Source organism: Hyaena hyaena, unplaced genomic scaffold, assembly GCF_003009895.1.
Source record: "Hyaena hyaena isolate Hyena2069 unplaced genomic scaffold, ASM300989v1 scaffold_221, whole genome shotgun sequence".
Classification (NCBI taxonomy): domain Eukaryota; kingdom Metazoa; phylum Chordata; class Mammalia; order Carnivora; family Hyaenidae; genus Hyaena; species Hyaena hyaena.
This window is the reverse complement of record NW_024080853.1, coordinates 36404-57562: the sequence shown is the minus strand read 5'-3', so window position 1 is coordinate 57562 and position 21159 is coordinate 36404. Positions and strand designations below refer to the sequence as shown.

Here is a 21159-nt window from a genome sequence, read left to right as displayed (position 1 = left end):
GGAACACTTTCTTACACCATATACACACAAAAAAACCCCTCAAAATAGATGAAAGACCTAAATGTGAGACAGGAAACCATCAAAACCCTAGAGGAGAAAACAGGAAACAATCTTTGATCTCAGCCATAGCAACTTCCTACTCGACGGCAAGGGAAATAAAAGCAAAAATGAACTACTAGAACTTCATCAAGATAAAAAGCTTTTGCACAGTGAAGGAAACAATCAACAAACCTAAAAGGCAACAACAGAACAGGAAAAGATATTTCAAATGACATACAGGATGAAGGGTTAGTATCCAAAATCTATAAAGAACTTACAAACTCTACACACATACACACAAAAACAAATAATCCAGAGAAGAAATGAGCAGAAAACATAAATAGATACTTTTCTAAAGAAGATTTCCAGATGGCCAACAGACACATGAAAAGATGCTCAAAATCACTCATCATCAAAGATATACAAATCAAAACCACACTGGGATACCGCCTCATACCTGTCAGAGTGGCTAAAATTAACAACTCAGGAAACAATAGATGTTGGCAAGGATGTGGAGAAATGGGAATCCTTGCACTGTTGGTGGGAATGCAAACTGGTGCAGCCACTCTGGAAAACAGTGTGGAGGTTCCTCAAAAAATTAAAAATAGAACTACCCTATAAGCCACCAACAGCACTGCTAGGAATTTATCCAAAGGATGCAGGCATGCTGATTTACAGGGGCACTTGTGCCCCAACGTTTATAGCAGCGCTTTCAACAATAGCCAAATCATGGAAAGAGCCCAAATGTCCATCAACTGATGAACAGATAAAGAAGATGTGATTTATATATACAATGGAACACTACTTGGCAATGAGAAAGAATGAAATCCTGCCATTCACAACAGTGTGGAGGGAACTGGAGAGTATTATGCTAAGTTAAATAACTCAGTCAGAGAAAGACAGATATCACATGTTTTCATTCATATGTGGAACTTGAGAAACTTAACAGAAGACCATGAGGGAAAGGAAGGGGAAAAACAGTTTCAAACAGAGAGGGAGGCAAACCCATAAGAGACTCTTAAAAACAGAGAACAAACTGAGGGTTGATTTGGGGGGCAGGAGAGAGGGGGAAATGATTACAGGCCTTGAGGAGGGCAGTTGTTCAGATGAGCACTGGGTGTTGTATGTAAGCAATGAATCATGGGAATCTACCCCTGAAACCAACAGCACACTGTATACAATGTATGTTAGCTAACTTGAGAATAAATTATATTAAAAAACAAAATAAATAAAAAATAAAAGAAATAAGGTGTTACAATCTCAGTGGAAGCATAATTAAGAACTAATCTACCATGGGGATGGGGGCCATTAGAAAATTGCCCCTTTTGACATTAATGTTGGGTACAGGGAGAAGAGGATGTTTCCTGCAAATTCAAAACCACAGCTGGTGCTCAGGCAAGTGTGAAGTCTGAATTCATGCTGTCTCTGTGTGTGCTCTGAAACATGTCAAGCAGAGAATTTAATTTGAAGTAGGGCTGACTCAAAGGTAACAGATAGAAAGAAATATATATACTTTCTATGAGAAGTTAACTCAGGCTACAACCTAGAAATTTATGGCCAGAAAAATTGCCTTTCAAGAAATAAAGTAATTTTCAGGCAAACAAAAACAATTCATCATTAACAGACTGACACAGAGGATCAAATTTGGACATGAGAAAATGATCACTAATGGAAGTTCTCAGATACAGAAAGATATGGTGAGTTTTCCTGCATTTCATTAGGGTCTCAAGTGCAAGTGGGCTAGTGGGTACCACCACAGGAATAAATTATCAATGTGTCATTTGTCACTGTTACCCAAAATGTTATTCAATATTGGCAAAATATTTGTAGTCCCTTCTATAAAAAATACATATAGGTCCCAAGTATTATGGTTAAAAAAATTTTTTTAAACACTTATTTATTTTGAGAGAAAGAGAGAGGGACAGAGCATGAGCAGGGGAGGGGCAGAGAGAGAGAGGGAGACACAGAATCTGAAGCAGCTGTCAGCACAGAGCCTGATGCAGGACTTGAACCCATGAGCAGGATCATAACCTGGGCTGAAGTCAGACACTTAACTGACTGAGCCACCCAGACACCTAAAAACATTTTTAAAAATGTTTATTCATTTTTTTTTGCGAAAGAGAGAGACAGAGAATGAGTGTGGGAGGGGTAGAGAGAGAAGGAAACACAGAATCTGAAGCAGGCTCCAGGCTCTAAGCTTGTCAGCACAGAGCCCGATGTAGGGCTCGAACTTAGAAAATGCGACTTCATGACCTGAACCAAAGTCAGACACTTAACCGACTGAGCCACCCAGGTACTCCCCAAGTATTATGGTTTCATAACAGATAACAAGCATTATGGTTTAATAAAACAATCCCAAAAGTAATGATAAATTTTATCGGAAAAGTCAATATTTGTAGTTGGCAATTCTAGTATGTTTTATTGGCATGCACAGGAAATACTGATATCACCTCTAATCTTATACTATAATACAAAGGTTTTTTTTAATTTAGTAAGGTATAGCAATCTATAGAATGTATAGTGAAAATACAAATCATTTCAAATCTTTTATTTTTCCTATGTTATAAAATATCATTATGCTATATATAATTTTGTATTTTGTCTATAATTGTACCTTCACAAATATATTTTTCATAAATTATTTCTTCAGCAACTGTAAATATTAAATAAATAACAACCATATCATTTTTAAAAAAGACAGAGTGAACCAAGATATGATAAATATATAGGCAAATTTAAATAAAAGCTGACTGATTAAATAAAATAGTAATGTTAATGTCTAATTTGTGGGGGGAAAAGGAAAAACTAAAATACTGGATTTAAGAGGCATATAAATTTGGGATGGTGTTGCTTGGAGTTAAAGTGTTTTATAATCTTTATTTTAGAAGAAGATAAAGATACTAGCTTTAGATTTTGTTACATAAAGTTAGTATGATGAAAAAAAGAAAAGAAAAATAGGATAGCTCTCAAAAAATAGAGGGAAAAATGGGGAGAGAAATGAATGAGAAATAAAAGTAAGTTACAGAAGAAGTGGGAAACATAGAAATGGATCTGAACACACCAGTGATTACTGTAATAATTGTTGGTTAAACTCTTCTCTCAAGTAATTTTCAGACAGGATACAATAATCAAACTGCAGCTCTATGCTGCTTATGAAGATATACCTAAAAACTCATGAATAAATCATGTTAAGTGAAAGAAACAAGTCATAGAAAAAAAACTTACAGTATGATTCTACTCATATGAATTTCAAGAACAAGCAAAACTCACTAGTCTTATTTAGGGATCACAAATAAGTGGCAACCTTTAAATAAAAGCAAGGGAATGAGTACCAAGTACTGTGTAATTCAGGACAGGAGAGAGAGTGATATGATGAGGGCCACACATGGAGCTCCTAAGGCTCTGGGAATGCTCTAAAATAAAGACTGAGGTGGGCCTGCAGACCTTTAGGAAGAATATGGAAAAGGTGGTCTTGTGACAAAATGTAAAGAAGCAAGAACTCAGCCCCTAGAGTTCCTGACAGCATGGCCCAGCAACCAAGTCAGGAAGCAGAGGTTCTCAGTGACAGCACTTGCACAGGAAGTGACAGCTCATCTAGTCTAGTCCTTCCACCATAGCCTCAGGCCATCTTTACTCTCTAGGACAAACTAGTGACCACTAACCAGGCACATTGGTTATTTGATGACCTCAGGTGCTCTCAGGTGAGGTGAAAGAAGCACTTGTGAGTCACTGTTCTGGAACATCTGTCCCTTGACTTTATGCTCTGTCTAAAGACTCTTTTAGAATGACAGGTCCCAAAGGATGGTGGAAGGAATGGGCTGGTCTGCCTTCAGCGGAGCTCTTTACCTTTTTCCAAGGTTTTAAAGTAATATAGGTTTTATTTTTCTCTTTTCCAGTCTTGCAGAGGGTGTGATCATAAGATCACACAATCAAATGCCTTCATATTGACTACCTGACAGACCAATTCTCCCATTTAAAAGAGACTCTTCATTTTGAGATGTTAATATTTTGTCTTTCACCAAAGACAGGTTTCTCAAACACATTAGCTGTCCTAGAACATTTTTTCCTCATACTTCTCACACTCACCTAGTTGACTAAAACATAGATCTTTGAGCTCTACTGTTGATTCAGTAGATTACTGGTTGGGGCTGAGAATCTGCCTTTCTAGCAAGCTCACAGATGCTGCTGATTTGGGGATGACACTTAGAGAACCACTGACCTCAAGTGTCTTTTATCCAGTCAAGATATATCTGAAGATCTCTCCTCCCCTTTCTCTGACTGAACACCACACAGAGAATCTCTCATCTGAGGAGCGCATTTACTGCCTCAGCATCCTCTGCAGAGCAGCCTTCACCTCCTGGTTCTTGAGGCTGTAGATGAGGGGGTTCAACAAGGATGTGATCACACTGTACTGAATGGAGACCACTCGCTCCAACACTGAGCCTGAGGCAGGGCTGATGTACCTAAATAGAGCTGTCCCATAGAACAAGAGCACCACAGTGAGGTGGGAGGAACAGGTGGAGAAGGCTTTGGCTTGACCCTCAGAGGAGCAGATGTTCAGAATGGCAGAAATGATTCTGGAGTAAGAGAAGAGGATCAGGGGAAGTGTCAGCAGCCCTAGAAATGCACTGGACCCTGACAGAAGGAACTTGTTGGCAGTGGGATCAGTACATGATAGAGGGAAGAGTGAAGGCAGCTCACAACAGAAGTGTGAGATGATGTTCGACCCACAAAAATGTAAATTGTGGATGAAAACATTATTTACTAGTGAGTTCAGAAATCCCATTCCCCATGCTGCACTGACCATTACCATGCAGAGAGGCCTGTTCATGACCATGGTATAGAGCAGAGGATGGCAGATGGCAGCATAGCGGTCATATGCCATAGCAGAGAGAAGACTGGCTTCAGCACATCCACAGAGAAGGAAAAAGAAACTCTGGGTGATACAGCCCCACACCGAGATGCTTTTCTTCTGAGACAGGAAGTTCTGTAGCATTTTGGGCATAGTAACTGAGGAGAAGCAGATATCTAGGAAGGACAGGTGTCCAAGGAAAAAATACATGGGGATGTGGAGGTGAGAATCCCCTCTGATCACCAGGATCATCACCAGATTGCCCATCAGAGTCAGGAGGTAAGTCCCCAGGAACATCACAAAGAGCAGAGTCTGGATGTGGCAGTCAGCAGACAGCCCGAGGAGGATGAACTCACTGAAGAAAGTGAAGTTGTCCATGGCTGTTTATAAATTCCATCCCTAGAAAGAAATCAACTGTATTACAGAATCTGAGCAGTCTTTAGTAATCAGAATGTCGCTCCCACACCCTAAAACTTCTCAGGAAATAGTCCTTTCAGCTTGAAAATAAGAAAGGTAAACAAGTTCAGTATTTCCAATTGTGATCGCCATGGGTTGAATTGTATCCCTTCCTTCCCAAAAATATGTTGGAAATCCTAACCCCCAGCACTTCACAATGTGACCTTACTTGGAATTAGGATAATTCCAGGTGTGGTAAATTAAGATTAGCTCATATTGGAATAGGATAGGCTCTTAATCCAATATGGCTGGAGTCCTTAGAAGGAAGAGGAGAGCACCATGTGAAAATAGACGCACAGAGGGAAGACACCCATGTGACAACACAGGCAGAGATTGGGATGACACAGCTGCAAGCCAAGGGATGCCAATGATTAACAACCACCACCAGAAGCTAGGAAGAGACAAGAAAGGATTTTTTCATACAAGTTTCAGGGGCAGAGTGGTCTTACATCAGCCTCTGGAACTGTGAGACAATACCTTTCTATCGTTTTAAGCCAGTTTCTGGTACTTTGTTACATCAGTCCTAGGCAACCTATAACAATGACTTTCAGAGTCTCTGTCCTTTGGCCCTCCACAACTGATCTCACTAATTCTGTCACTGAATACAGCAAACATCTTTGGAACCCAAGTCAAACTACATGCTTTGATTCTTAAGAGTATACTTAATGAGAACAAACGAATATGAGGTGTCAAGTGAAACTGTTTCAGAAAACAGACAATTTAGTTTCAAGTCTTTTTATATTTAGGTTTGAATCCTAAAGCCAAGGACTAGAGAACTCACCATCTCATTGTCTGAGTTTTGGGTAAAGGTGTGGAGAAGGGACTTGGAAAATGCTACTGTAGATTGCACAGGGCTTTCCAAACGTGTCAAGATGCTTCAAGGGCAACCTGTCACTCCAAGCTCATACTGCAAACTGGAGAAACGTGTGTGGGAATGGCTAAATGTGCCACAGGCAAGCTTGCTCTGTCCTTAAGCCCATCAAGTCAGGTTCTCATAGGATCTCAGAGTGGGGAGATGAAGGCCTACAAGGATGAGGTGACTTGTTCTGCATCATACAGCTGATCCCCAGAACAGCCAGGAATGAAACAGAAAGTTCTGTTCTCAGTCCAGTGCTCCTCCTACCACAACACAGCCAGCAGAGGAATGACATATTTTTTGAGTCATTTAAGATATGCTTAGAGGACTGTGTAGCTGTGTCTTAAATATAGCACTGTGCTTAAAATTAAACAGCTGGACCTAAGAACTGAAAGCTATGTGAACTTAAGCAAGTCACTTAACCCTTCTGAAGGACAATTTTTCACATCTTTAAAACAGAACATTCATATCTGTCTCATGTGGTTGACATGAACTTATTTAAGAAGGCTTTTAAGTGGTTGAAGACAAATTTCTGGAGAAACTGTTCTGAGGAGTTTCATGGAAGGCAACTGACCACTAAAAGAAGGGATAGGAAGAGAGTAAGAAGGGTGGGTTGTTGGGGGTGCCTGGGGGTGGGGGGTTCAGTCAGTTAAGTGTCTGACTTTGGATCAGTATATGATTTCACAGTTCATGAGTTCAAGCCCCACAATGGGCTCTGCACTGATACTGCAGATCCTGCTTGGGATTCTCTCTCTCTCTCTCTCTCTCTCTCTCTCTCTCTCTCTCCCCCCCCCCCCCTGTCTCTCTCTGCCCCTTCCTGACTTGCATTTTCCTTCCCTCTCTCAAGATAAATAAATGAACTCAAAAAAAAAAAAAAAAAAAAAGGGTGATCTGTGCCCTTCTGTGGGAATATTTGTGGGTAGTGGCATTGCCTTTTCAGGTCAAGAAGACTTCCTTTCTCATACCCAGTTCTGACAATTAGAGCAAAGGCATCAAAATCTCCACCTCTGAAACTTGCTAAGAGACTGAACTCCCAGTCTGTCTTCTCTGCCAATTATTCTTGTTGGGAGACAAGGAATATAACTTAATGATCTCCTGCTATCTCTAAAGCCATAAGACCTTAGAACTATTAATGAAAGTCAGGCAAGAGGGAATGAGAAGGACTCCTTCTGCTTCCTTTACTCCTTCTATGGCATACATTTGAGACAATGCCCTCGTGACAGCTTCATGCCAAAAGACTTGCTTTAGTGTCAGGGACCAGGGACATGAACAGAGGAGAAAGAGAGATCTCAGATGGACAGAAGTGCACATCTCATGGGATTCTACTCCCAGGGGGTAAAATTGGTCTACTTGTTTACTTTAGGCAACGTATTTCTCTTATGTTTGATGTTACTTCTTTTTCAATACCATGAGGAATCTGGGTCAGAACAGGATTCCTCCCAGTTATGCAAACCCATGAAAATTGGGCATTTTTCCCTCCTGAGATGGATTGTTTAAATCTGGCTCCTATTTGGGATTCTGAACCAGACTGCCTATCCACCCCACCACCACCACCCCACCACAGTTGGGCAAGTGGGATGAGAGTGCCCTAGCTCGGCCCTGGGAAAAATCAATTTTATATCCTAACATTTTCTAGGATCAGAGCCTTTGGGATCAGCTCTAGCTAATGCCTAAAGGGCTGGCATTCTCTGCACTGGGGACTTTTCTGGGCCTTGCTAAAAGTCATGAACTCCTGTCAGTCTTCCTGTAGTAACCTACCTGAATCCTGAGAAGAGCTCCTGACCAGTTTGTACGAGCCTTATATTTCTCAAATCCTATTCTCTTTGGCCATCTCTTTGCCAAGATAACCCTGGGAGATGAGCATGAGGAAAGACCTCAGGGAGCCTGGGACTGCTCACTGCCCATGAGGGACGCTGAAGTATCAGAGTCATTTGAGATCTGGTACTGACTTTGAAGGGCTGGCTTGATTCAAAAGTGTGGATGCAGAAACATTTCCAAGAAAAGCATAAGGCATGATGCAGAATCTGACAAATAAAGCTCAGTTTAGGGTTTCTCAACCTCAGCCACATGAGTATGTACATAGAGGCATCGGCAAGTCTGGTAGCATGGGTGCACGCATACACACACACACACACACACACACACACACACACACACACCACCCATATATTCATATACAAAGTCTAACATTCTCTTTTCTCTTTTGGATTTACTCCAAACTCTAGTTTTCAGGTATGCTATGTTTTTTCCCCTACATTCTTCTCACATGGCATTGTAAGTGCAATTAGAGGTATGAGGCAGGAACTCTTCAATTATCTTGATTTCCTACTTACACATGTGTTTCTCTGCCCTTTCTTTAGTAGAGGCATCTGCCTTGAATCTAAAACTACCACCTATATGTGTATTTCAACTCCCATTTCATCCTGAGCCTCTGGGTCCTTTTCCTTCAACTATGCCAACTATCTGTTTTTATCATCAGTTTCTTTCTGTTATTCCTTTGTACTAAGAATATAAACATATTAAAATATCTTTTGTATTCTAAAGTATCTAGTTGACCCCATTTTTCACTAGGGGGAATAATTTTGCATTGCATTACTTAAGCTCAGGGATGCTTTCATATATGATGGAGTTGAGTGGTTACAGCAGACACTATACATATGACCCACAAAGCCTAAAATGTTTGCTACCCTACCCTTTAAAGGGAAGTTTGTTTACCCCTGCTATATGACATGCTAAGGAACTCAGAGTTTATCCTGAGTCATTACAGAACCATTGGACAGGTGGGAGGAAATTGAGTCTGGGAGCAAACAAACCATTAAAATGGCTACTGTAGAGCCTGAGAGATAAAGAATCTTGTTCCTGGACAAGTGAAGGATGATTCCATCGTGTTTTAAATATTCACCTGATAATCCTACCCTATCTGCTGAGTTATTGTTTTCTATAATTTATTAAAAATAGACTGGAAATAGCTATTTTAACAATCAAAAATTAAATTACAAACATACATATTTTTATTATCAGAGTTTTCCCCCTTATACTCTAGTCCTTCCCTCTCGGATCACTTTATTTCTTGTGGAAGTATTCTTTTAGTAAATGTAGTCATGAGTATAAATTCCCTTAGTCTTTGCATACTTGAAAATATCTTTAGTTTTTCATAATTTAAAAAGATCCTTTAATACATATCCATGGTACAAAAAGTAAATTTCTCTCCAATCCCTGCTCCTCAATTATTTAATCCCTTTCTTAGATGCAAGAACTGTTTTCCATTTTACTTGTATAAACTTCCAGAAATAGTCTATGAGTATAGCCACATATGTGTATATAGTATTTTCACCAAAAAAAATGACAGTATAGTCTATATCCTATTTTGCAACTTTATTTTTTTACTTATCAATTTATTTTAAAGACCATGCCATATTGATAAATACAGAGCTGTCTCATGTTTTTTTATTTTTATTTTTATTTTTTAAGGACTCAGAGGTCATAGTTCACGTTTCTGAATAAAAACAATTTCTCAGACATAGAGATATTAGAGATGATATTTTACAAGGGCATTGAAGACTGTGGTTTGTAGGATTCTCTTAATGGAGGACCATATTTTCTCCATACAAAATGCTGGGTTTTTTTTTTTAAACTGATGTATAGCTGACACTCATTGTTACATTAGTTTTGGGTGTCAGAGCTGCTTCATTTTTAAGTGGCTGTCTAGTGGTCCACTATATAAGAGTACTACTATGATTTATTTAACATGTACTTTATAAATGGAAATAGCCAAGATTTCATCATTCTTTCATTTATTCACCAAATATCTTGAACATCTACTATGGCTAAGGAACTCTTCCAAGATGCTCAGGAAGACATTAGTGAAAAAACAGAGCTCCCTGCCTGCATAGGGAAATATAACAATTATCCTTGTATGTGTTTTCATTTGCACAGTTGTGAGAATATTGGTAAGATTAATTCCTAAGAAAGAATATATTTGATTAAAGCATTCTTATAGAGATTTCCAGATTTCTCTTCATGAAAGTTGTACTAAAGTTCATTAGCAGGACACCTGGGTGGTTCAGTTGGTTAAGTGTCCCACTCTTGATTTTGGCTCAGGTAGTGATCTTACAGTTTGTGAGTTTGAGCACTGAGTCAGGCTCTGGGCTGAAAGTTCAGCGCCTGCTTAGAATTCTCTCTCTCCCATTGGACAGCAACATGCAGAAGAATGAAACTAGATCATTTTCTCACACCATGCACAAAAATCAATTCAAAATGGATAAAGGACCTGAACGTGAGACAGGAAACTATCAACACCCTAGAGGAGAAAGCAGGAAACAAACTCCTTGACCTCCACCGCAGCAACTTCTTACTTGACACATCCCCAAATGCAAGGGAATCAAGAGCAAAAATAAACTGTTGGGACCTCATCAAGATTAAAAGCTTCTGCACAGCCAAGGAAAGAACCCAGAAAATTAATAGGCAACCAACGGAATGGGAAAAGATAGTTGCAAATGACATATCAGATAAAGGGTTAATATCCAGAATCTATAAGGAACTCACCAAACTACACGCCCGAAAAACAAACAACCCAGTGAAGAAATGGGCAGAAGACATGAACAGACACTTCTCCAAAGAGGACATCCAGATGGCCAACAGACACATGAAACGATGCTCAGCATCCCTCCTCATCAGGGAAATACAAATCAAAACCACACTGAGATACCACCTCACGCCAGTCAGAGTGGCTAAAATGAGCAAATCAGAGAACTCTAGATGCTGGCGAGGATGTGGAGAAACGGGCACCCTCCTACACTGTTGGTGGGAATGTAAACTGGTACAGCCCCTCTGGAAAACAGTGTGGAGGTTCCTCAGGAAACTAACAATAGAACTCCCTTATGACCCAGCAATAGCACTGCTAGGAATTTACCCAAGGGATACAGAAATGCTGAGGCATAGGAGCACATGTACCCCAATGTTCATAGCAGCACTCTCCACAATAGCTAAAACATGGAAAGAGCCTAAGTGTCCATCAACAGATGAATGGATCAAGAAGATGTGGTTTATCTATACCATGGAATACTACATGGCAATGAGAAACAATGAAATCTGGCCATGTGTAGCAACATGGATGGACCTTGAGGGTGTTATGCTGAGCGAAATAAGTCAGGCAGAGAAGGACAAATATCATATGTTTGCACGTATAGGAGGATTAGGAGGAACTTGACGGAGGAACAAGGGGGAGAAGAAGGGCGGAAATGGTGGGGGAAAGGGAGAGAGGCAAACCATGAGAGACTCTTGAATGCTGACAAAAACTGAGGACTGATGGATGTGGGGGGGAGGGGGAGATGGGCATGGAGGAGGGCACTTTGGGGATGAGCACTGAGTGTTATGTGGAAACTAATTTGACAATAAACTATTTGTAAAAAAAAAAAAAAAAAAAAGAATTCTCTCTCTCCCCCTCTCTCTTTACCTCCCCTGCTCATTCTCTCTCTCAAAAAATAAATAAATAAAACTTTTTAAGAAGTTCATTAGCAATGTATATTAGTTTGTATTTCCCATACTTTTGCCAACAGTGTCTTATCAAACTTTTTGATCTTCGCCAAGCTAATAGCCTTTAAAAATCTCACTGTAGTCTTATTTTGCAATTATCTCTATTTTAGGTGAATTTAACATATCTTAATATGTTTAAGAGCCCATATTTTTTTCTTTTTGGTGAACTTTCTGTTTATGTAATTGCCCAGTTTTATACCGGTGGTTGACCTTTTTACATTGATTCATAGCCACTTACTGTATTTTAGAGAATTGAGTGATATAAGTTGCAATTTTTTCCTAGTTTTATTGTCCTTTCAATTTGTTTAAAGTGTTTCTTCTTGAAATTTTTTCCTAGTTTTTTGTTGTCTTCCCATTTTCCTTAAAGTGTTTCTTCTTTGAATAACTTTAAAAATTTTGATATAGTTCAATTTATTAATCTTTTATTGTATAGTTTCAACTATTTTGGTCATACTTATGAAGACATTTTACTCATAAAATATTAAAAAATTCTTCCACATTTTTGTAGTTTCATTATTTTTCTTTAATCCGTTTGGAATTTATTTTGCTACAAGACAGGAATTCATTTTTCACAGAGAGCTACCAATTATCCCATGACTTCCAGTCAATAGCCCATCTTCAGCCTATTGATATGAATTAGCATCTTTTACATATTCTAAATTGTCTGTATACATTTGGGCTCATTTATGGACGATCCTGTACATTCATGCATATGTTTGAGTTATTGGATCCCTATAACACGATATTATATTCTAAAGGACTAATTTCCCACTGCAATTTTTTTTTCCTGGAAATTTACTGACTATTCTTGCTTTTTTTTTTTTTTTTTCCTATTTTTCCCTCTGAATTCTAGAAAGAACTCATTCAATTCTAAAAGAAGCTTGTTGCCATTTTTATTGAGACTATGTTAAATCCATAGGCTTTTTAGATAGAGATGAGATCTTCATTATTCTGAGTTCTATCACTTAATTAAAAGATATACTTATTCATTTGTTTAATCTTCTTTTGGCTCCCTTGATTGAAGTTTTCTTCTAATAGTTTTCTTCTAATAGTTCTTGCTCATTTAATTAAGTTTATTCCCAGTTTTTTTTGTATTTTTTATTGCTACTGTAATGTTCATTTCTTCCATTATGTCTTCTAATTAATTGTTGTCTGAAGATATGAAGACTATTGATTTCTATTTATTACCTTTTATCCAGTCACATTTTAAGTTCTTTTATCATTTGTAACAGTTCTGAGTATAGATCTCCCAGATTTCCCAGGTAAACGATCATATCCTTTACAAATATCCTAATGTTACCCTTTTCTTTACAGGTTTTATTCTTCATTTCTTATCTAGTTGTATTCACTAATGCCTCCAGAAATATTCCATGAATACTTAATATTATATATATTTACATAGTAGTGATTATGGAAATGTTTTTAGTGTTATGCCATTAAGCATAATGTTGGCTTTGGAGACATGAACATAAACACATGTATACTGTTTATATATATAACATATTAAGGAACTTTATCCATATTTATCATATCAGTAAGTGTAAACAAGATAAACTCATTTATTAAAATTAAAATGCCTTATGTTATAAGCCAAATGTAAATATAGTGTAGACAAAAAACAAACATAATTAGAATGATTCCAAAATGAAAGAACAAGGATAGATAAAATTATACCAGATAAATAGAAACAAACAGAAGGCACATGGCTAAGAGTTTAGTAAAAGGTAAAGTTTAGTTACTGGTAAAAATATTATTCATGTCAAAGAAGAGTATTTTATAATAAATGACTATTCTTTATGATAAAAAAAGGATCATTGTGAGTAGCTCCGTTTCCAAAAAAAAAATTAGCCTCCAAAATAATCAGAAATGCTAGAAATACACTGAACCAAATTAATAAAGACCTATAAAATCTAATAGCACAGCTAAAGGAACCAGAAGAAGAGACCCAGAAGAAGAGAAATAATAAAGATCAGAGCAGAAATAAACAATATAGAATAAAAAACAACAAACAGTAGAACAAATCAATGAAACTAAAAGTTGGATTTTGAAAAAATAACATGGATAAACCTCTAGCCAGGCTTCTCAAAAAGAAAAGAGAGAAGACCCAAATAGATAAAATCATGAATGAAAATGGATTTATTACCATCAATCCCTCAGAAATATAAGCAATTATCAGAGAATATTATGAAAAATTATGTGCCAACAATCTGGACAACCTAGAAGAATTGGACAAATTCCTAGACACCCACACACTACCAAACTTCAAATGGGAAGAAATAGATAATTTGAACAGAGCCATAACTAGTGAAGAAATTAGTTGTCAAAAATCTCCCAAAAAGAGAGATAAGAGTCCTGGACCAGATGGCTTCCCAGGGGAATTCTACCAGACATTTAAATCAGAGTTAATACCTATCCTTCTCAAGTTGTTCCACAAAACAGAAATGGAAGGAAAACTTCTGGACTCATTCTATAAAGCCAGTATTACTTTGATTCCCAAAACAGACAGAGACTTCACAAAAAAGGAGAACTATAGGGCAATATACCTTATGAACATGGATGCAAAAATTCTCAACAAGATATTAGCAAATCAAATTCAACCAGATATTAAAAAAAGTATTCATCATGAACAAGTGGTATTCATTCCTGGGATGCAGGGCTGGTTCAATATTCACAAATCAATGTGACACATCACATTAATAAAAGAAAGGATAAGAAGCATATGATCCTGAAAAAAAAAAAAAAAAAAAGCATATGATCCTGTCAATAGATGCAGAAAAAGCACTTGACAAAATACAACATCCTTTCTTAATAAAAACCCTCAAGAAAGTTGGGAGAGAAGGAACATACTTAAACATTATAAAAGCCATTTAAGAAAATCCCACATCTAATATCATTCTCAATGGTGAAAAACTGAGAGCTTTCCCCCTGAGATCAGGAACATGAGGGGATGTCCACTCTCACCACTGTTGTTTAACATAGTGTTGGAAGTCCTAGATTCAGCCATCAGACAACAAAAGTAAAAGGCATCAGAATTGGCAAAGAAGAAGTCAAACTTACACTTTTTGCAGATGACATGACACTCTACACGGAAAACCCAACAGACTCCACCAAAAGTCTGCTAGAACTGATACATGAATTCATCAAAGTTGAGGGTACAAAATCAGTGTATAGAAATCAGTTGCATCTTTATATACCAATAATGAAGCAACAGAAAGAGAAATCAAGAAACTGATCCCATTTACAATTAGCCCAAGAACCATAAAATACCTAGTAATCAACCTAACTGAAGATGTAAAAGATCTGTATGCTGAAAACTACAGGAAACTTATGAAGAAAATTGAAGAAGTCACAAATAAATGGAAAAATATTCCATGCTCACGGAATGGAGGAATATTGTAAAAATGTCAATCCTACCCAAAGCAATCTACACATTCAATGCAATCCCAATCAAAACTGCACCAGCATTCTTCTCAAAGCTAGAACAATCCTAAAATTTGTATGGAACCACAAAAAAACCCAAATAGCCAAAGACATATGGAAGAAGAAAACCAAAGCAAGAGGCATCACAATCCCAGACTTTAGCCTCTACTACAAAGCTGTAATCATCAAGACAGTATGGTATTGGCACAAAAACAGACACATAAACTAATGGAATAGAATAACGAACCCAGAATTGGACCCACAAATGTATGGCCAACTAATCTTTGACAAAGCAGGAAAAGAGTATCCAACGGAAAAAAGACAGTCTCTTTAGCAAATGGTGCTGGGAGAACTGGACAACAACATGCAGAAGAATGAACCTGTACCACTTTATTACACCATACAGAAAAATAAACTCAAAATGGATGAAGGACCTGAATGTGAGACAGGAAACCATCAAAACCCTAGAGGAGAAAGCAGAAAACCACCTCCTTGACCTCAACCACAGCAATTTCTTACTTGACACATCTCCAAAGGCAAGGGAATCAAGAGCAAAAATAAACTATTAGGACCTCATCAACATAAAAAGCTTCTGCGCGGCAAAGGAAACAATCAACAAAACTAACAGACGACCAACATTATGGGGAAAAATATTTGCAAATTACATATCAGATAAAGGGCTAGTATACAAAATCTACAAGGAACTCACCACACTCCACACCTGAAAAACAAACAATCCAGTGAAGAAATGGGCAGAAGACAAGAATAGGCACTCTTCTAAAGAAGACATCCAAATGGCCAACAGACACATGAAACTATGCTGAATGTCATTCATCATCAGGAAAAACAAATTAAAGCAACACTGAGGTACCACCTCACACTGGTCAGAGTGGCTAAAATGAACAAGTCAGGAGACTAGATGCTAGCAAGGATATGGAGAAATGGGAATCCTCTTGCACTGTTGATGAGAATGCAAACTGGTGCAGCTGCTCTAGAAAACAGTGTGGAGGTTCCTCAAAAATTTAAAAATAGAACTACCCTATGAGCCACCAACACCACTGCTAGGAATTTACCCAAGGGATACAGGAGGGATGACGCATAGGCACACATGTACCCCAATGATTCTAGCAGCACTTTCAACAATAACCAAATTATGGAAAGAGCCTAAATGTCCATCAACTGATGAATGGACAAAGAAGATGTGGTTTATCTATACAATGGAATACTACATGGCAATGAGAAAGAATGAAATCCTGCCATTTGCAGCAATGTGGATGGAACTGGAGGATATTATGCTAAGTGAAGTAAGTCAGTTAGAGAAAGACAGATACCTTATGTTTTCACTCATATGTGGATCTTGAGAAACTTAACAGAGGACCATGAGGTAAGGGAAGGGGGAAACAAAGAAGTTCCATAGAGGGAGGGAGACAAACCACAAGAGACTCTTATATACAGAAAACAAACTAAGGGTTGATGGAGGGTGGGATAGAGGGGAAAGTGGGTGATGGACATGGAGAAGTACACTTGTTAGGATGAGCACTGGGTGTTGTATGGAAACCTATTTGACAATAAATTATATTAAATTAAAAAAAAACAAAGAAATAAACCCAAAGTAAAAAAAAAAGCAAAAACAAAAGAAGAAGACCTTAATTCAACTCTTTAGTTCATCCTAGAACTAGAGGGGGAAAAATGAGGATGTGGATGATGTCAGTAGTAAAACTTAGTTATGTATAACTTTATAACACATAGAATATTTTAAAATGAACTATGTATTTTATTTGTCTAGAAAGAAAACCTTAATAAATTTTGTCAAATCAAAAATTATATAGATAACATTTTATTAAATGTAATAACACTATAAATTAATTATTAATTTGTAAACTATCCTTGTCATCTGAACCATCTCTTACAGGAAAAGAGGAAAGCAAAACCAAAATTTGGTATCTAGCAAATGTTTTGAAAACCATAATATATCGACTATTGTGGAATATTAATAAGCAAAAATAGGAAGAAATGGGGCATCTGAATGCCTCAGTGGGTTAAACTCCTGACTTGATTTTGGCTTAGGTCATAATCCCACAGTTTGTGAGATTGAGCCCCTCACTGGACTCCAGGCTCTGGGCTGCCAGCTCAGAGCCTGCTTGGGATTCTCTCTTCCCCTTTCCTACTTATACACTCTCTCTTCTTTCTCTGTATCATAAATTGAGGAAAGTAAAAGGAAAGAGCCCATAAAAACACAGCTGAAAGAAATTAAGTGGAAGAAGCATCTGAATTATTCCAAGAGTTTGTCTTAAAAGAAATCAACTCATTAAAAAAGAAGGAAAAATCACTGAAATGATAAGTAATAATGTATGAATAACCATAGATATAGAAGAAACAGAAACCATAATCAACTAGCTATCATAAAATATAGGAAAAAAGTAATTAAAGATTCATTTCCCCACTGTTCTCTTTTCTCTTCCATTGCCAACAGCAATAAGCCAAGGATATTACACTGTGATTTCTACCAAATCTTTAAAGAAATGATAGTCCTAATGCTATATAAATTGTTCCACAGAATAGAAAAAGCAAGCTTCCAAGTTCTTTTTATTAAGCAAGTATAATATTAATACTAAAGCTCCATGAAACAGACCATAGGAAAAAAAGACTAATATTGATATAAAACATCTTGAGTAAAATATTAGCAAAGAGAATACATCATAATATTAAAAAGTGATAAACCATGACCTAATGCTGCTTTTTGCAAAAATGAAATAATAGTTCAATATGAGGAAATTTCTTGATGTCTTTTACATTAACAGAGAAACTGACAAATGACAATTATTTCCACAGATTCATTAAACATATTTATTTAATGTTTATTTATTGAATGTTTACCATCTGCCAATCACTGTTTTTATTACTAGGGACATATTAGTGAACCAAAAAGATAAAAACCTCTGCATTCATACCTGTTTGAAACAATGGAGAACTTCAGAGCTTGAACCTGAAAAGACATTTTGAGCTAATATAAAGCCTATACCACTACACTGTCCTTTTTCAAAATAAAAATTATAAACACCATCTCGAGTAGTGATATTGGTCCTCTGTACTTTCACTGTACTTCCCAACTACTACATCCAAGTATTCTTCTCAACGCTTTCTCACACTTAAAAATATTATTTATTAATGACAAATTTGAGGTGATCAAAATTTGGTTCCTCTGTTATTACTATTCTCGCCCTTACTCCTTAACCACATCCCCCAGCTCCATCACCACAGGACTATCACAGAACTTTTTTTTTTCTTACAAATAGTTTATTGTCAAGTTGGTTTCCATATAACACCCAGTGCTCATCCCCACAAGTGCCCTCCTTCATGCCCATCTCCCCCCTCCCCCCCACATCCATCAGTCCTCAGTTTGTTTCTCAGTATTCAAGAGTCTCTCATGGTTTGCCTCTCTCCCTCTCCCCCACCATTTCCCCCTTTCTTCTCCCCCATGGTCCTCTGTTAAGTTCCTCCTAATCCTCCTATACGTGCAACATATGATATTTGTCCTTCTCTGCCTGACTTATTTCGCTCAGCATAACGCCCTCAAGGTCCATCCATGTTGCTACACATGGCCAGATTCCATTCTTTCTCATTGCCATGTAGTATTCCATGGTATAGATAAACCACATCTCCTTGATCCATTCGTCCATTGATGGACACTTGGGCTCTTTCCATGTTTTAGCTATTGTTGAGAGTGCTGCTATGAACATTGGGGTACATGTGCTCCTATGCCTCAGCATTTCTGTATCCCTTGGGTAAATTCCTAGCAGGGCTATTGCTGGGTCATAGGGGGGTTCTATTGTTAGTTTCCTGAGGAACCTCCACACTGTTTTCCAGAGGGGCTGCACCAGTTTGCATTCCCACCAACAGTGTCGGAGGGTGCCTGTTTCTCCACATCCTCGCCAGCATCTAGAGTTCTCTGATTTGCTCATTTTAGCCACTCTGACTGGCATGAGGTTGTATCTCAGTGTGGTTTTGATTTGTATTTCCCTGATGAGGAGGGATGCTGAGCATCGTTTCATGTGTCTGTTGGCCATCTGGATGTCCTTTTTGGAGAAGTGTCTGTTCATATCTTCTGCCCATTTCTTCACTGGGTTGTTTGTTTTTCGGGTGTGGAGTTTGGTGAGTTCCTTATAGATTTTAGAACTATTTCATTAGATGTGTTAAGATATCAGTCCTTTGAGAAATTGCATTTTGGAAATTGGCTTTTAGATGTAGAAACACATGAGAAATGCTGAATTAAAAATTATTTGATTGGCTTACCATTTCACACATTTATTTCATCTTCTAACGTATTTTCATTTAACCTCCATATACCTCCTTGTGAAATCTCATTCTAGAAAACAATTGAGTTGGGAGGAAGTAGGGATTAGAGACAGTATATTATAATCTGAAAAAGTTAAACATGATATATCATGCACCAAAAACTTCGATGGTAAAGGAGGAAAATGTAGTATGTTTATAAGCTAAGTGAAATGGACATTCATGTTTTATCTTTTCTGCATCTCTCTTTCCATTTATAGATGACTCTTCATTTGCTCCATATTGGATTGTCAACCACAGAGATTAATCCCAAGAATGGACATGTAATCCACACAGAGCTGATCTGAGTCATTTAATGAGATCTGATATAAGATATAAATATTTGGGTAGAGGGTGAGAAGGAGAGAGGAAGAGAAGGGGAGGGAGAGAGAGAGAGAGAGAGAGAGAGAGAGAGAGAGAGAGAGAGAAACTCTCTACCTCTGAGATTTTAAACTAAGGAAAATGTTAAGTCTAGAACTGCCAGTGGACAACTTTCCCACTGTGTAGAGAGGCTGAGAATAAAGCCAAATCAATGAAGATAAGCTAAAATCTGGAGAGAGGCAAGTACAAAGGACTAATGTCATTGTTTGAACACCTGGAGCCAGCTGTTCCTGGGGCCTAGGAAATCCTGAACTTTACTGGAGCAAGTTTTCAGTGTGCAAGAGGAGCTTTGAACGGATCAGTGGTCTGGCACCAAGAGAATGTCAGAAGGTACAAGTGATAACCAGTTTGAGTTCTGAAGCCTGAGATTAAAAAAATATTAATTCCATGCACAGAAATAAATGAAATAAATGATGATAAAGAAAAACTATGTTTTCTTTTTTATAAAACATGGAGGAAGGAGATAGATGACTTTTTAAATGATCAGAAAGAAAATAACATAGAAGAATTAGCTTTTTCAAAGATGAGAACTAAGAAAGTGGGGCTGGCCTAATATTCATTGGCACAACAGAGGAATTTTTTCCTGAACTTAAGAAAGATCTGACTTTGTTCATCTAGAATCACTCAAAATTCATAAAGAATGAATAATAATTGCCATTCATAAATTTCCTGCCTGGTATCAGATGTTTGGAGTACAGAGCCTGATGTGGGACTCAAACTAACAAAACTGTGAGATCATGACCTAAGCCAAAACCGAGTTGGAAGCTTACCTGACTGAACCACCCAGCCTCCCTAACTATGCTTTTAATATTGGTAAAATTTCTGGTGAAGTTCCTCTTTCATTTTTTCATACTGATCAGTTTTGCTACAAGGTTATCATTTCATTGATCTTTTTAAAAAACAGTTTATCATCAAGTTGGTTTCCATATAACACCCAGTGCTCACCCCCACAAGTGCCCTCCTCCATGCCCATCACCCCCCTCTTCACCTCCCTCCCACCCCCATCAGCCCTCGGTTTGTTCTCGGCATTCAAGAATCTCTCATGCTTTGCCTCCCTCCCTCTCCCCCATTATTTCTCCCCTTCTTCTCCTCCATGGTCCTCCGTTAAGTTCCTCCTAATCCACCTATATGTGCAAACATATAGTATCTGTCCTCCTCTGCCTGACTTATTTCGCTCAGCATAACACCCTCTAGTTCCATCCATGTTGCTACACATGGCCAGATTTCATTCTTTCTCATTGCCATGTAGTATTCCATTGTATAGATAAACCACATCTTCTTGATCCAT

The 21159-nt window shown here is 37.8% G+C and overlaps 2 protein-coding genes across 2 annotated transcripts in view; both read right to left on the bottom strand.

The window, feature by feature from the left end:
- ZNF641 (zinc finger protein 641) overlaps nucleotides 1–19516 on the bottom strand; it is a 72416-nt gene extending 52900 nt beyond the window's left edge. The window contains exon 1 of the mRNA XM_039243101.1: nucleotides 19452–19516. The gene's annotated coding sequence lies outside the window, so the exon portion shown is untranslated. The remainder of the gene's footprint in view (nucleotides 1–19451) is intronic.
- Nucleotides 4358–5269, bottom strand: LOC120239018 (olfactory receptor 8S1-like). The gene has a single exon (XM_039243103.1). The coding sequence runs from the start codon at nucleotides 5267–5269 to the stop codon at nucleotides 4358–4360; it is 912 nt and encodes a 303-aa protein (XP_039099034.1).
- Nucleotides 19517–21159: the final 1643 nt, after the last annotated feature.

Coding starts and splice junctions, on each gene's coding strand:
- LOC120239018 (XM_039243103.1), bottom strand. CDS start 5,269: ATGGACAACTTCACTTTCTTCAGTGAGTTCATCCTCCTCGGGCTGTCT.